General features: G+C 42.3%; 2 protein-coding genes across 7 annotated transcripts in view; one reads left to right on the top strand and one right to left on the bottom strand.

Moving 5' to 3' along the window:
• The window catches only part of Lmbr1 (limb development membrane protein 1), a 157,851-nt gene that overhangs the window by 123,066 nt on the left and 20,619 nt on the right, over window positions 1-14,166 (top strand). For 2 of the 4 annotated variants that reach the window (XR_008214310.1, XR_008214312.1), the window contains one exon: window positions 223-1,855. Coding sequence is in view for 1 of the 4 variants with exons in the window: in XM_052720102.1 (XP_052576062.1) it covers window positions 223-317 (95 nt within the window). In the remaining 3 variants the exon portion in view is untranslated. Of the gene's footprint in view, window positions 1-222; window positions 1,907-14,166 lie in introns of those variants that run through there. The other 2 variants (XM_052720102.1, XM_052720101.1) reach the window with 2 other exon arrangements.
• The window catches only part of Rnf32 (ring finger protein 32), a 43,295-nt gene continuing 39,314 nt past the window's right edge, over window positions 10,186-14,166 (bottom strand). For all 3 annotated transcript variants that reach the window (XM_052720105.1, XM_052720104.1, XM_052720106.1), the window contains 2 exons: window positions 11,169-11,336; window positions 10,186-10,582 (listed from right to left, as the gene is read on the bottom strand). In XM_052720105.1, coding sequence (XP_052576065.1) covers window positions 10,334-10,582; window positions 11,169-11,336 — 417 coding nt within the window. In that variant the 3' untranslated portion in view covers window positions 10,186-10,333. The remainder of the gene's footprint in view (window positions 10,583-11,168; window positions 11,337-14,166) is intronic.

The raw sequence follows: 14,166 nt of genomic DNA, 5'->3' as shown, positions 1-14,166 counted from the left end.
TGAGAAGAGCCTTATCCACCTGTCACCCAGTCATTGGAGGTAGCAGTCCTGGAAAAAGAGGCATGACCTCCACAGAGCTGCCTCCAGGGAGGAGAAAGCTTTCATTCCCAGAAGGCTTTAGATAACATATCACAACCTATACAGGAAAGCTGTCCTGCTGTTAAGCAGGTTTTGTCTGGTAGTGACCAGTCCTTTCTCACCGGTATCCTATTTTTTCTGCAGGACTTCACAAACTTCACAAACTTCACTTGTCAGATACCTCAAGGGATTCAGAAACTGCAAAGCCTTCTGCAAACGGGCATCAGAAAGCACTGTGAGACCTGGCTGCTTCAGTAGCATTCTGCAGCAAGTCCTGACAACTCCTAACATTCCCACAGACACTGATCAGCTTCTGTTGGGGTCTGGGCCCACCTGTCAGTGCCACATTCTCATCAGCATGGAGAACTTGGCATTGCCCATCAGTTTCTCATTTGAATTTTCTGATCAACCTCAGAGCTTTTGGTTAAACCCTGAGTCTTAGAGACGGAGGAAAAGTTGTGTGTCTACAGCAGGGAACCATCTGGATGAGAGGTGAAGATGTGCAAGGAGGCAGACTTGGACTTTCTTATGCTTTGCTTTATGTCATGAGACATTTGGGTCTGCAGGCAGAAGCCTGCCTGAAAGTTGCTTGATACCCCAAAACATCTTCAGAAAGTCCTGGAAACTTCTGTACTAGTAGCAAACTACATTTTTTATTTCCTTAAAAAACCAAAAGCAGAGTTTCTGATTCATGTTACAGAATCTTCATTAGACTTTGAGCCAATGGAAAAATACTAGATTCTTTTCAAACCTGAGCCTTGGTGGGCAGCCCCAGGACTATCTTTTTGTGGTAAGCTGCAATAGGAAGCATATGTGATCATAGATTTGGACATTTGTGTGTATACACCTGATAATACTTCTCACAGCACAGTGCCAGTTGTACACACTTGTAACTTAGACCTTGCCTTATAGGCCATATGTACATTCACTTTTTAAAACCTTTTTTCAAAACTGCTTCACTTCCTGTGCTTGTTGTGCCTGTGAAACCCCTAGACGGCAACTGCTTCTTCTTCATGTCTCTCAGGCTTTGGTGACCTTCATATACACCACCTCAGGAAAGTTACCAGTGTGATACCCAGAACTTAAAGATCCTGGAAGGGCAGGTGCAAAGTCATATGAGCTCATAATTATTCAGTTGTTTAGTTGTAAGTAATTGTTGGGATGGCTTCTCAACTCCTGAGTCTACTGATTAAAAACCATGAGTGCATGCTGTTGCTGTCCCTAGGTAGCACACAATTCACAGAAATATAGTGGTGCACTGTGTGGATGACATAACATGGTTTGTGTTCAGAAAAGTAAAACATTTTTTTCTCAAATTATTGAATTTAGTTTCTTTTGGAGAAATTTATGAAAAACAGGCTGTATCTGACTTTTTTTTTTTTACTTAGAAAAACATGAAAATTTTAGCTGTACTTTTACAAGCCATTGAGTACACTTCTTTACTTATATCATGGCATTCCCTGATTCCTCAGGTTAGTTTTAAAGTAAAGGAGCCTTGGTACTGTGGCTCTGAGTGACTCAGAGTACAACTTCAGTGAGTACTGGTAGATTCCTGAGTGTGAGGTCCTGCACTAACACAATGCAAGTCAGCTGCTTTCAAATTCTCATGGTCATTATGCCTATGTCAGTTAATGCCAGGCTCTGCTTTTTACTTGAAATTCGTCCTTTGGGCAGACCAAGTGAAAGAGAGACCCGAGAGCAGTTTCCACTGCAGTCCCTTTCGGGGCACACCATTTGCTGATACATCCAAACACAGAGCTCCTGGCTAATCTGTAAGGTAAGGTGTCTGAAAATTTCATAAAATATTAAACTTTTCAGTATGTCTCAACTTGAATTTTCTTAATATTACTGTGTGTATGTATGTGTGTCAGTATGTCTGTGTCCATTCATGAGTGAAGATCTGAGGACAACTTTCAGGAGTCAGTTCTTTCCTTTCACCCTGTGTATACCTGTGATTGAATTCAGGAACCTTTACCTGATGAGCCATCTTACTGGCCAGTCTCAACTTCTTGTTCATTTGGAAGTTCTTAATCTGAAGATGGAAGCCAGGCTTGGGTGACCAAGCTTAGTCAAATATATGATGAATTTTAAATCACTGACTGGAGACGTTTGCTGATGAGATGGAAAGTGGGCTTCAAGGCTTCACGTTGTCTCCCCTTGACTCTCAGACCCTCTGTGGTGATCTGCTGCATGGTCACCGCCCTTTCAGGGTCAGTGGTCACTCACATGAGATTCATCTGGTGCAGTCACTGCATTGGGCATGTGCTGGAGGCTGGCTGGTATAGAACTTCACAAATGGACAGCAGCATGCAGAGGCTTCACGTTCTAAGTTCATAAAGACAGGTACACTTAGGAGTCTTGCATTGCAAGTTATGTTTTACAGAGAATGTAGAAAGCTCTGCAAACAAGTTCTCCCATTCACACTAGTCATGGTGCTTCTTAGTTTTGACCGGATGGGGCTGCACCAGTGACTCTGTTATGTAGTCCTTTTATTCTCTCACCTTGACCTTCCTCATTATTTTTTTCTTTTTTCGAGACAGGGTTTCTCTGTGTAGCTTTGCGCCTTTCCTGGAACTCACTTGGTAGCCCAGGCTAGCCTCGAACTCACAGAGATCCGCCCGCCTCTGCCTCCCGAGTGCTGGGATTAAAGGCTTGCGCCACCACCGCCCGGCGACCTTCCTCTTTAAAAGGAAGCTGGGCATGATGGTGCAGGCCTTCATCCTAATACTCAAGAGGCAGAGGCAGGAGGAGCCCTATGAATTTGAAGCCAGCCTAGTTTACATAGTGAGTTCCAGGGAAACCAGGGTTACATAATGAGATGTGTCTCAAAAACAAAAAGCAAACAGAAGAAAACAAAATAGCACAAGGGTTGAGGGTAGAGTGGCTGGAGAAGTGGCTCAGCCATGAAGAGCACTGGCTGTTCTTTCAGGACTCAGATGTGGTTCCCATCATCCACATGGTGGCTCACAGTTATCAGTGACTCTAGTCCCAGGGGATCCAACACCCTTTTCAGGCTTCCATGGGCACTGCAGGCATGTGGTGTAGGAAAAACACTCCTACACATAAAAATAATACAATTTAAACAAAAAGGGCAATAGGCATTGTGTAGATCTTGTTGAGGGAATATAATAGATTCTTACAGTTAATTGGTTCTGTGATATTTAAATCAATTATTATAGTTAAAAATTTTATAGATTGTAACATTGCTTTTTACTGATTTTCTAGCATATTTTAGACCTTTAATCAACCTACCTGTCTGCCTGTCCATCTATCTATCTATCAATCTATCTCTATCTATCTATCTATCTATCTATCTATCTATCTATCTATCTATCTATCATCTGTATATCCTGTGTAAAATAAAGTTTGACATACATATGAGACCCTGGGTGAAGTTGTCTATACACCCACTGTTAGCTCCTTCAGTCAGACCTCTGTGGGGCTGGCTGGTAAATCAGAATGAAGCCTGTTGGGTCTACTTCTCATAGCCTCTGGGGCTATGTGCCTCTACTCATGGTGGCAGCAGCAGCTGCTGCCACCTCTGCCTTGGCCAGGTGCAGTAGGTGATTCTTGTAGGCAGCAGCACAGATTCATGTTTGTTTCAGTCTATGTGTTTGCTTGTGGTTGACACAGTATTTAATGCATATAAGCAGAATTGTTAAAGGATCTTTAAATATGTGAACATAAATACAGCACTGATTTTAAGCTTCAGCAAACTGGTATGATACTTTTTTTTGTTTTGTTTTGTTTTTTTGTTTTTCGAGACAGGGTTTCTCTGTGTAGCTTTGTGCCTCTCCTGAAACTCACTTGGTAGCCCAGGCTGGCCTCGAACTTACAGAGATCCGCCTGGCTCTGCCTCCCGAGTGCTGGGATTAAAGGCGTGCGCCACCACCGCCCGGCGGTATGATACTTTTTAAATGTCTAGACACACTGGTAAATTTTTGTTACAGATTGTTGTCAAATTTTCTGTTAGTCTTATTTCTATGAGGTACTCTTAGTGTGACTTAAAATTTCTTAGAAATTAAAGTTCTGCAAAAATTTATTTTATACTTGGTTTATAAGTTCACACAAAAACAATGTTTAGTTTATGTTTATTTCTTCAATTTCATCATGATGAATCCTCAAGAGTATTGACAGGCTGCTTCTGGTTCAGTGTTGGAGCATAGTGATTATCCCAGTGGATATTAGAGTGTAGCTTGAGTTTTCCTGCCTGGCCCACAGTCAGGACAAATCTCTCTCACCTGCCAGTCCCACAGCCACTCAGACCCAACCAAGTAAACACAGAGACTTGTATTGGTTACAAACTGTATGGCCGTGGCAGGCTTCTTGCTAACTGTTCTTACAGCTTAAATTAATCCATTTCTATAAATCTATGCCTTGCCACATGGCTCGTGGCTTACCGGCACCTTCACATGCTGTTTCTCATTGTGGCGGCTGGCAGTCTCTCTCTTCCCAGCTTCCTGTTCTCTCAATTTTCCTCTCTGTTAGTCCCGCCTATACTTCCTGCCTGGCCACTGCCAATCAGTGATTTATTCATTGACCAATCAGCAACACATTTGACATACAGACCATCCCACAGCACCTCCCCTTTTCTTTTCTTAAAAAGGAAGGTTTTAATCTTTACACATCTCCAACGTCAGCTTGGTATATTTGGGAATTTGGGCGTAGCTTCTCTTACTACTTCCTGCTGGAGGGGGGCGCTGTATCTTCTGGGGAAACAAAGAAAATTTTAGGATCATGGAGTAGTCCGTGAGGCTGTATCATCTGAGCCAGTTGCCTTGAAACGGTTCTGGATGTTGGATCATCTGGGCCATGGTGTCATCGGAGACCTTTCAGGTGGTCTTGGCTGGTCAAACCTGATGTGTCTTAATCTGGAACAAATCCATAGCCTCTTGCTTTCTGTGGAAACAAAAGAGACTCTTTTCCAAAGCAACATATCCTTACATCCAAATTTTGAAGTCAAAGTATCTTTAAAATATACATACTGGTTTAACTCAGCTTCCTTTACAATCAAATATCTCTCTGTAGTTAAGAATCCCAAAGACAACACAATCCAGACTCTCTGTGTAATAGTCATCTCTACGTGGCTTATTTTTTATATTAATTTTACTGTCTCTTTAAAGACTTTATTTTTTAAAACCATGTATTTGTTTCTATACTGTATATATCACCTTTTTTTGTCTCTTTTAAGCCTACGTATATTTTACACACATTTTAAACTATTACATCTGAATCTGTCTTATTGTGAATCTATTGCTTTAAGCTGCAGCAGCTATGGCTGCTGGCTCCGCCCACCTCACTTTCCCAACATGGCGTGGTACTTTACCACCAGCTCTGGGAGCTATCGTGGGTCTATGCTTTTATCCAAGCAGCGTGTAGCCCAAAAACCTCTTTTGTTTGTTTTGTACTAGCAAAGGCTAAATCCACAATGTAGCTTAATGTGCCACTTGCAGAGGCCTCATTCCCACCATACTGCAGGTCGAGCGCGCACGCCAGCAACCCGCCAGTAGCTCAAACCGGCAGCTGCCGCTCATTTGAGAGAGACAATTAGGAAGCTGTTTTTAGCTCCGTTTTAGAATCTTTTTTTTTCAGGTTTTAGGTGGAAACTCTTGCCACCACGTTGGACGCCATTTGTTGCTAGACTTTTTCTGCCTGGCCCACAGTCAGGGCAACTCTCTCTCACCCGCCAGCTTCCTGTTCTCTCAATTTTCCTCTCTGTTAGTCCCGCCTATACTTCCTGCCTGGCCACTGCCAATCAGTGATTTATTCATTGACCAATCAGCAACACATTTGACATACAGACCATCCCACAGCATTAGAGGAAGAGATAGATGTTTTCATTTGTGGATTTATGGTAAATTTAGTTGCAACCCAAAAGTAACATTAATAGTTGAAAACATCATTTTACATTATTTAATGATTCAAGCTCATTAGACTCGTTTTTGATTTCTTCCATAGAGGAACTGAACTTCATCCAGAGTTCTGCAGAATGTAAGTGCTCATTTTTCTGACAGTGTGTATAGCCTGTGAATACCAATGGCTTCACACTACAGTCCACAATAAGAAATAAATGTCCTCGGGCTGGAGAGATGGCTCAGAGGTTAAGAGCACTGACTGCTCTTCCAGAGGTCCTGAGTTCAATTCCCAGCAACCACATGGTGGCTCACAACCATCTGTAATGAGATCTGGTGCCCTCTTCTGTATACATAATAAATAAATAAATCTTTAAAAAAAAAAGAAATAAATGTCCTCTATAACTGAGTTTACATACACACCAAAACACATAGAAAAATTTAACAAAACGGTGATATTTTTTCTTATGATCCATGCTGGCATTTTCTAGTGTTTATTATATATATTTTTAAAATACCAGACACAAACTAAGGTATTTCCTAACCTATTAGTATGAAATGGGAGGTAAATTTCCATTTGAAAAACATAACTGGAATCTTGTTTGAAATAACTAATACACTTTTTGTTGTTACTGTTGGCTTGAATATTTGGGTAAATTTGTTGGCTCTGAGGTTTTCTGAATGTTGTCTTTTTATTTCAAAAGCTGTTATGAAAAGTTGTGCTGCAAACATGACACCTTGGCACCAAGGACTTGAGTTCCTACAGCAATTTTTTTTTTTTTGTGTGTGTGTGGTATGTTGGGCCATCTGTGATTATATAGGGACTGAACGGTATATCCAGAAATTGAAAGGACACGGGCCATTTGTTGAGACTTTTACTTGTGCAGAGTCTGGCCCTTCCTCTCTTACAGCCCTGCATTGGCTCAGGCTATAGGGTGGGTCACTTGGTCTTATAGTTGTCATTTCTTGTTGTGAACTCACATCAGAGACTGTGAAGTGGCACTGGTGTGCAGGAGCATGAGGATAGGAAGTGGGTGTTCCTTCCCAACACATGGGTGGCTCTGAGTCCTGTCAAATAGGAAATGCACACTTCTATTTCATGGCTTTGGAACACAGCCAAGAAAACTAAAACTGATTCCAGTGACTCCCATTGACTTGTTCAGAGTTCTCAGTCAGCAGACAAATCTTGGAGGCATCACTCTTTCTGTGTTTTGATGGGGCTTGAGTGTGAGCAGCCACCCTAGCTTGCCTGCCTTGTTGCACCTTGTACATAGTGAACCTCCTTCTCTGATCTTTACATGCAGCCAACACTTAATGCAGATCAATATGCAGATGTCTAAGATGATATGGATGTCATTTGTAAGAACTTAGAGCTTGGAAATAACACTAAGGGTGCTGCCCTTGTCACCCGTTGCCTGAAGCACTTGCTTTCTTTTTCTCTCCACTCAAACCTCTAATTTTATTTAGGACTCAGGAAGCCTGAAGTAGGTCTTGGCTACACTGTAGAGGAGGAGACTCAGCCTGAAAAGGTGGTACCAGCCTTGGCCCTAGAGTTCCTGGGCCAGACACTGAGCCTGTGTCAGAACTGAAGGTGTTAAAAACAAATCTATAACCCATTTCCAAATCATCACCTTTATCCTGAGTGGTAAGGATAGCTAATTGAGGACCATGTTACATTGCAGTTTTATAATGATGTGGCTGTCTCCTGTGCTTTGAAAGGAAAAGGAGTCCTACAAAGCTTAATAAGGTTGGACTCCACCCCAGCTTGTTATAGGTTTCTAGAGCTCTCACTGCTCTGTGAGGTCCTGGCAAAAGCCTCAGAGAACCTGTTGTTGGCTCATATGGACACTTCTGGACCAAAATGGCCTGAGAATGTGCTTCTTTGCAGTGTCTTATTCAGTTCATGAGTCAGTGAGGAGAGTGCCTAGGGATGAGTTAGGTCCTATGAAGCAGCAGCCATACACGTTCATAAGTGTGGAAGAATTCATGTCTGTCCACCATGTGGGGAGAAAGGAAGACTTTATAATTGTCTGCAGCCTGGAGCATGCCAGTGTCCTAAGTATGAGTAAAGTAAAAATGGGAGGGGGTAGTGAGAAGAAGGCTTTGCAAGAATGCTGAGACATCTGCTAAGCTAAGGGAGAGATCAGTTCATTACAATAAAGACTGTTCGGAGGAAGAAGTCACATTGAGAGTTAGGCACATTGACTTCTGTGGCCTCTGAACCTTCTTACTGGCATGAGGTGTCCCAATCAGTGCACTAATTTCCATGTGACAGCCGACTAAATACATGATGGAAAGGTAAAAGTTTGCACATAAGAAATTTACCTGAGTTGTCACTGACTATTGCAAGATGCCCAAGACCTTACCTTCAACACTAGAATTTTCACTGCCTTCAGAACCCCAATGAAGTCAATGCCGGATGTTTACTTCAACCCAAGGACCTGTTACCAACCATAGACATCTGTTTCTGTGTCAGTAGAAATGGACTCTGCACTTCAGCAGAAGAGCTTACTGTGGACATTCACAGGTTCCAGGGACAGCAGTGCCATCTCAGCTTGTGCATGGCCTCCCTCCAAGGACAGAGCAGTCAGACCTGCAGTTGAGTTTTCTGAATGGAAAAGTGGATCTCTGAGATGCAGCTTCTCTCTGTCACTTGTTTAAAGTGTTCTCCAAATGTGTCTTCAAATGTAATAGTATGTCTAATCATTAAGAACTTTTTGAGCATAGCCTAACATATACATATTAATTTATGAATTATATAGCTATATATTATAAACAAAAATGAACCATTTAAAAGGGATAAAAATATAAATATGGATTTTAAACACTTCTCACATTGTGTAGGGGATAGTTCTGAACCCTGGCATGTACCTTGGCTTGCTACCTGCTTCTCTGCTGCGCTCCCATCCAGGCTTGATGAAGACTCTCTAGCCAGCTTGAGCATGGCAAACATGGCTCTGGCAGGCCTTGCCCTTCTCCATTCCCTCTGCCTTGCTAAAAACCATTAGATTGAATTCCTAAAGCTAGCCACCAAGATGTATTCTTTTATTTGGCCACTTCCTCCTCCTGAGGCTGACTACCAAGGTCCAGCTACCAAAGTATTGAAGTCCAGCAATCAAACCCCCCCTTTGGTTCACCTAATTGACATGCCCAATTAAAATTAAACACCTCATCCTAACATGGGGTTCCCCTTTTATGTTCATAAGCTGCCATTTGCCTATGGACCATGTCTGTCTCCTCTCTATCCCCTCTTCCTTGTTCTCTTCCCCTTCTCCCTCATCCTCTATCCACCGGCTTTGTCTCTTAGTCCCCGCCCTCTGTCCCTCTGGGGTAAGTAAATCTCCTTTGTGCTGAGAACTTGGTCTTGGGGTCTTGAGCCAGTACTGGTCTTTTCACTGGATACTGTCTCACTTGGACACTGCCTCCCAGCACAGTCATCAACATGTTCTTCCTCCAAAGAGAACAGATTTCCTGGTGGATGCTGAGGCAAAAGACACTTAAATCCCTGAGATAAAAAGAGCCAAGGAGCTTGAAGGGTCTGTAGGATAGACACCCCAGCGTTGATTACCATACTGCTAGTACTGTTGGGTGGGTCTTTTTCTGTTCCAGTGACCAGGGGCCACCTGAGCAGAGCTGCTCATTGACTACTGTGTTACACCAATCTTAGCACCATTCTCTGTCTCCAGCCTGGGGTTTAAAGTGTTAAAAAAATCACTATATCTGTGCTGACACCACACACTTTTTTTTCCCTGTCCTTAGTCCCTAAGTAATACAGTGCAGCAACTGTTCACAGGACACTTACACTCTTAGACATTCATTATAATTTAGAGGTGACTTCAAAGTATGTGGAGAGATATATGCTGGTTACAAGGAAATACTGCACCATTTCATACCAGGGAGAGCATTTGTGGGGTCTGGCATTGGAGCAACTAGCACCAATTCTGTGGGCTCCAGGGATTTTCAGTTGTCCGTCTTATATATGACCACAGGATTCTGTACCACAGTCATTGACATTTTTTTACCTTGTTTTGATGTTGAGTACCACAATTTTTTTTTCAGTTTACATGTTAGAAGTACTTCACTGTACTACTAATCTATTACATAAAAACAAAGGAAAGATTCTTAAGCATTGGATAAGTGTGTCAGTTTCCTGGATGTTGGTCAGACACTAGCAATATTTTAAGTAACACTATTCCTCATTTATTTCAAGTGACTAAACTCACAAATGCACAAACTGCTTTTTATGTAAAAAGACTACAGTTAGATAGGTTCTTTTATTTCCTCTATATAATCACAAAGAACAGACAGCAGTGTAGTACTCAACCCAAAATTCACACAACTCGTAAACAAGGTAGGCTTTCTACCCCCTTTCTTGTTCTAGTCTTAACTTCATGAACATGAACTCAGCATTCAAGAATTTTCTTTTGGTAGCAGGATCGGCAGAGAGGGCAGGCATGGAAAGGGGCATTGTCTCCCAAGGAAAACTCCTCCAAGGCCAGGAGGCAGGCATGGTGGAACAGGTGTGCACAGGACAGGAGGACTGTCTCACGGGGCCGCTGGCCGCTGCTTCCTACAGCTGCTTGCTGGCAGTCACCATGGAGGGAGAGTGGGGTCAGGCAGATGGAACACTCGTAGATCTCCTGGTGGGCAGCCTGCAGCACAAAGCAGATAAGGATTTGTCATAGGAGTGACTGCCCTGTCACAGTTACTCAGACCTACAGTGAGAACTATATCCCCAAACATGGGTCCTCTGAAAATGGGCAGTATATTGAAAATCTTAAATGTTGAAGATGTGAGGTGTAGAGATTATAATAAGCATTTTAAAACAAAAATAAAAATGCTGAGCATTAATAATATAGTGCCTTTTAATTAAAAATGGAAAAACATTTGACTGATACTGTTAAAATTTTAAAACATTCCCAATTTTATGTTTTAAGTTTTCCCTCCCTTTGGCTTTGAGTCACTGCAGAACCCTGTTTACTTCCCTTAGGCTATTATAGATGGAAGAGGAGGGCAGGAAGCATAGGCTTGCCCTTTTGAGTTTTCATTGTTCATAACACCCACCATTGAACTAGAACTTTAACATTTCAAAATGAAGGACCCTGATGGTCACTGAGCTCACGACAAAGGCCTGGGTGTCCCCATCCAAGGCAGACCTCACGAAGGCTCCCACCCTTTACAGACCTGTGATTGCAGTCCATTCTGCAGAGGCAGCAAGGAAGCTGGTCTGAAGCCTACCTGCACTTGGATTTTCTCCCATTCCTCCTCAGAGATCTCATGGCCACACCTTTCATCTAGCTGCTGGAGAATGCTGCGATTTACAGCCAAGCAGAGGTCGATTTCTGAGAAGAGTTCATCTATGTTGGTGTTGTATGAGCACAGGATTCGGCGGCTGATTTCTGTGAACTGAGAACAGAGGCAGAGACTGGAGCATCTGAAGGACAGGCAGAGTCATTCCTGGAGGAGGAACTTGGCGGGCTCCCTTCTCTCCAGAAGCTATCATGAGGCCCTACTGTAATGTAGCAGGAGTGCCCTCATCTCAGGACAGGGGTCCTGAGAGAAACCTAGAACAGACCAGGCCAGGCTGCCTGTTTCACTGTCCTCAGCTGTCTCCTTTTTGGGACTTTCCATTCTCCATCAGACCCCAGTTCACTGCTGCTTAGCTGTTGATTCAGGTCTTTATTTCTGTAAGAAGGTGCCCATGTCACAGGAGACTTTATTAAATAAGTATTTGCACTTTTCTCTTGCTAATCTGTCTCTTGTTGGTCTAATTCACAGGATTCCAGCTCAACGATTAAGGGAAGTGTAAAAAGGAAAAGACACTTTTGTTCTCTGCAGCAATTAGCAAGGCATGTATCTGGGACCAAAGCTGACAGGAGGGAGGAATTAGAAACTCACAGAGGACTTACACAGCACAGTATATAACTTCTTGGCACTGCTGCCAGGCATGTGGGGACTGGAGCTAGCTCTTTGCTTTGCCCATCAGCCTGTGAAGCTGTGGCTCCAGATTATAGGTGATCTTAGTATAAAGCAGAAAAGAGGAAATTCAAGCAAAGGAGGGTGGTCTTTTTACTTTTTTTTTCTCATTAAGCTCTAAGATCACAATTTGAAACACTCCTTGCCTAATGAGTTTAAAAATCTTCTCCAAGCACAGATAATCAGTTTATGGATAACTAAGATGCCCCACTACTGAACAGATCCCTTGGGACTTAGGTTAAATTCTACACTAGTAGTGTCAGTGCAGAGGCAGCATATGCATGGCATTTGAAGTACTAACCTTAAATAAGTCTCTAGTGTTCCTCTAAACCCAGTTCTTTTATAAAGGTTACACACACACACACACAAAATTATAAAAACATACAAAAACAGATTTAGGAAAACAACTGGTCTTAGGACAAATAACTTGGACATTAGATGCTGGCTGGCTGTGGCAGGGCATGCAGTCATCTCCTAATGGCATGAACAGGAGCTGCTGGATCCACAGGACTCTAACATTCCAGCACACACTAGAGTGAACTACTGACACACACTTAGGAAGGTCGGGCATTCCTGGGCAAGTTCCCCACTAGCTTTACCTACTGCCATTAACTAGACCTCAGTCTGTCTGCTTGCTTCCTGACTCCTCTGGGTATGTCTGCTGTGATTCTTTAACCTCTGTGGAGTTGTACCCTTCACAGTGACAAAAGCTTGACACTGTGCCTGCCCTTTCCAAAGATGCTGTCACACCCTATTTTAAAAGAGCAAAGTCTTATGAGTACTATATTACTTACTGGAAATATGCCTTAAACTTTAGTGGGGTTTGTATTAAGATAGTAAGGAGGCATGGTGGTGCACACCTATAATCCCAGCATTCAGAAGACTTGGGGTGAGGAATCAAAAGTTGGAAGCTAGCCTGAGCTACATGAGACCCTGTCTCAAAATGATTTTGTTGTTAGTGTTTTGCTTACAAAGTTGTATAGTGGTCTGCACCAACTCATTTTTTTTCTGTAGGTTTTCATGACTTGTTTTTTCTTAATTAGAACATGTATTAAAAATGTAAATTATTGGTCCTGTGCTTAAATGTCATTGTAATTGTGGTCTTATTTACTTAAAACATAATTGTAGGGAATTCTTCACAATTACCTTCTAGACAGAAGTTCAAATGTATATAAATGACTAATAGGATGGTACCACTTCACACAGCATTATAATTATAATTATTAAGTTTAGAAAATGAAATTTCACAGTATTTACTATTATACTAGTATTCATGAAAGCTAGGCATGACAGGCACAAGAACATACTGAGTTTATTTCACAGATACTTTTATAATTCACTAGATCAGATAGCCTAGCTCTGTTTGTTCTTAACAAGTGGAATATGTCTCTTCCACCACTGTTGCCTTCCTTGGCCCATCCTTTCCAGATAGGAAGAGAAACTCTGACCAGGTTCTTTAGACCAGGCACTCACATGTGACACCCAATCTTCATATGCTGCCCAGGTTAAGATAAACAGAGGGATTCCCACTAGGATGTTCCATAGAGAGGAGATCACGTTTTTACTCTGGGTGTCCAGTTTAGGTGTGAGTCCCTAGATCCTGGACACCATGGCTTTGCATCACCAGCTTCTAGCACTGTGCTCTGCCTTAGTTCCAGTTTGAGTTTTTAGGGATACACACACATACACACACACACACACACACTGGCATAAATGATCAGGTGAGCAGTGCAGTCACAGAGCATTTGCAGAGTTCAGAAGCCAGTCTCTTTCAGATGGACTGGGAAAGAATCACTCTCTGGATTTTAATGAGGCTATAAAGATTTGGTTTCTTGGAGCAAAAGGAAAAACATTTGCTGTTAAGGGAATCATATGAGAAAAGACTGGAAAAAATGGGTGTATCTAGTCATTGTATAGCAGCACATGATGTACCTTTACAAGTCTTTTTCCATAATATAGGTGCTCTGAGGATCTGAAAGATCCAGGAATTAGTTACACTACACCATTGTGTGACAGAAATGCAGTTGGAGCTACATGTGCAGTGCTCAGATTTCTAGTAATCATGTTGAAAAGGCTTATAAATTTACTTTTTTTCCCCACCCAAAAATCCAAAATACCATTTCACCACTTCCATTTGAATGACTTAATGGGGTATTTTGCATGCTGTTCCCCATCTCAGGTCAGACTTGTGTTTTTCCCAGAACTCAAAGCCAAGTGGCTTGTGGTCATCTGTGTTGGACTCTGATGCCTCAGAAAGACA

The sequence above is a fragment of the Peromyscus californicus genome, unplaced genomic scaffold, assembly GCF_007827085.1.
Source record: "Peromyscus californicus insignis strain IS unplaced genomic scaffold, ASM782708v3 Scaffold_6__1_contigs__length_162567912, whole genome shotgun sequence".
In the NCBI taxonomy this organism is placed as follows: domain Eukaryota; kingdom Metazoa; phylum Chordata; class Mammalia; order Rodentia; family Cricetidae; genus Peromyscus; species Peromyscus californicus.
The sequence above is the reverse complement of the archived record's forward strand: the minus strand, read 5'-3'. Positions and strand labels throughout refer to the sequence as shown.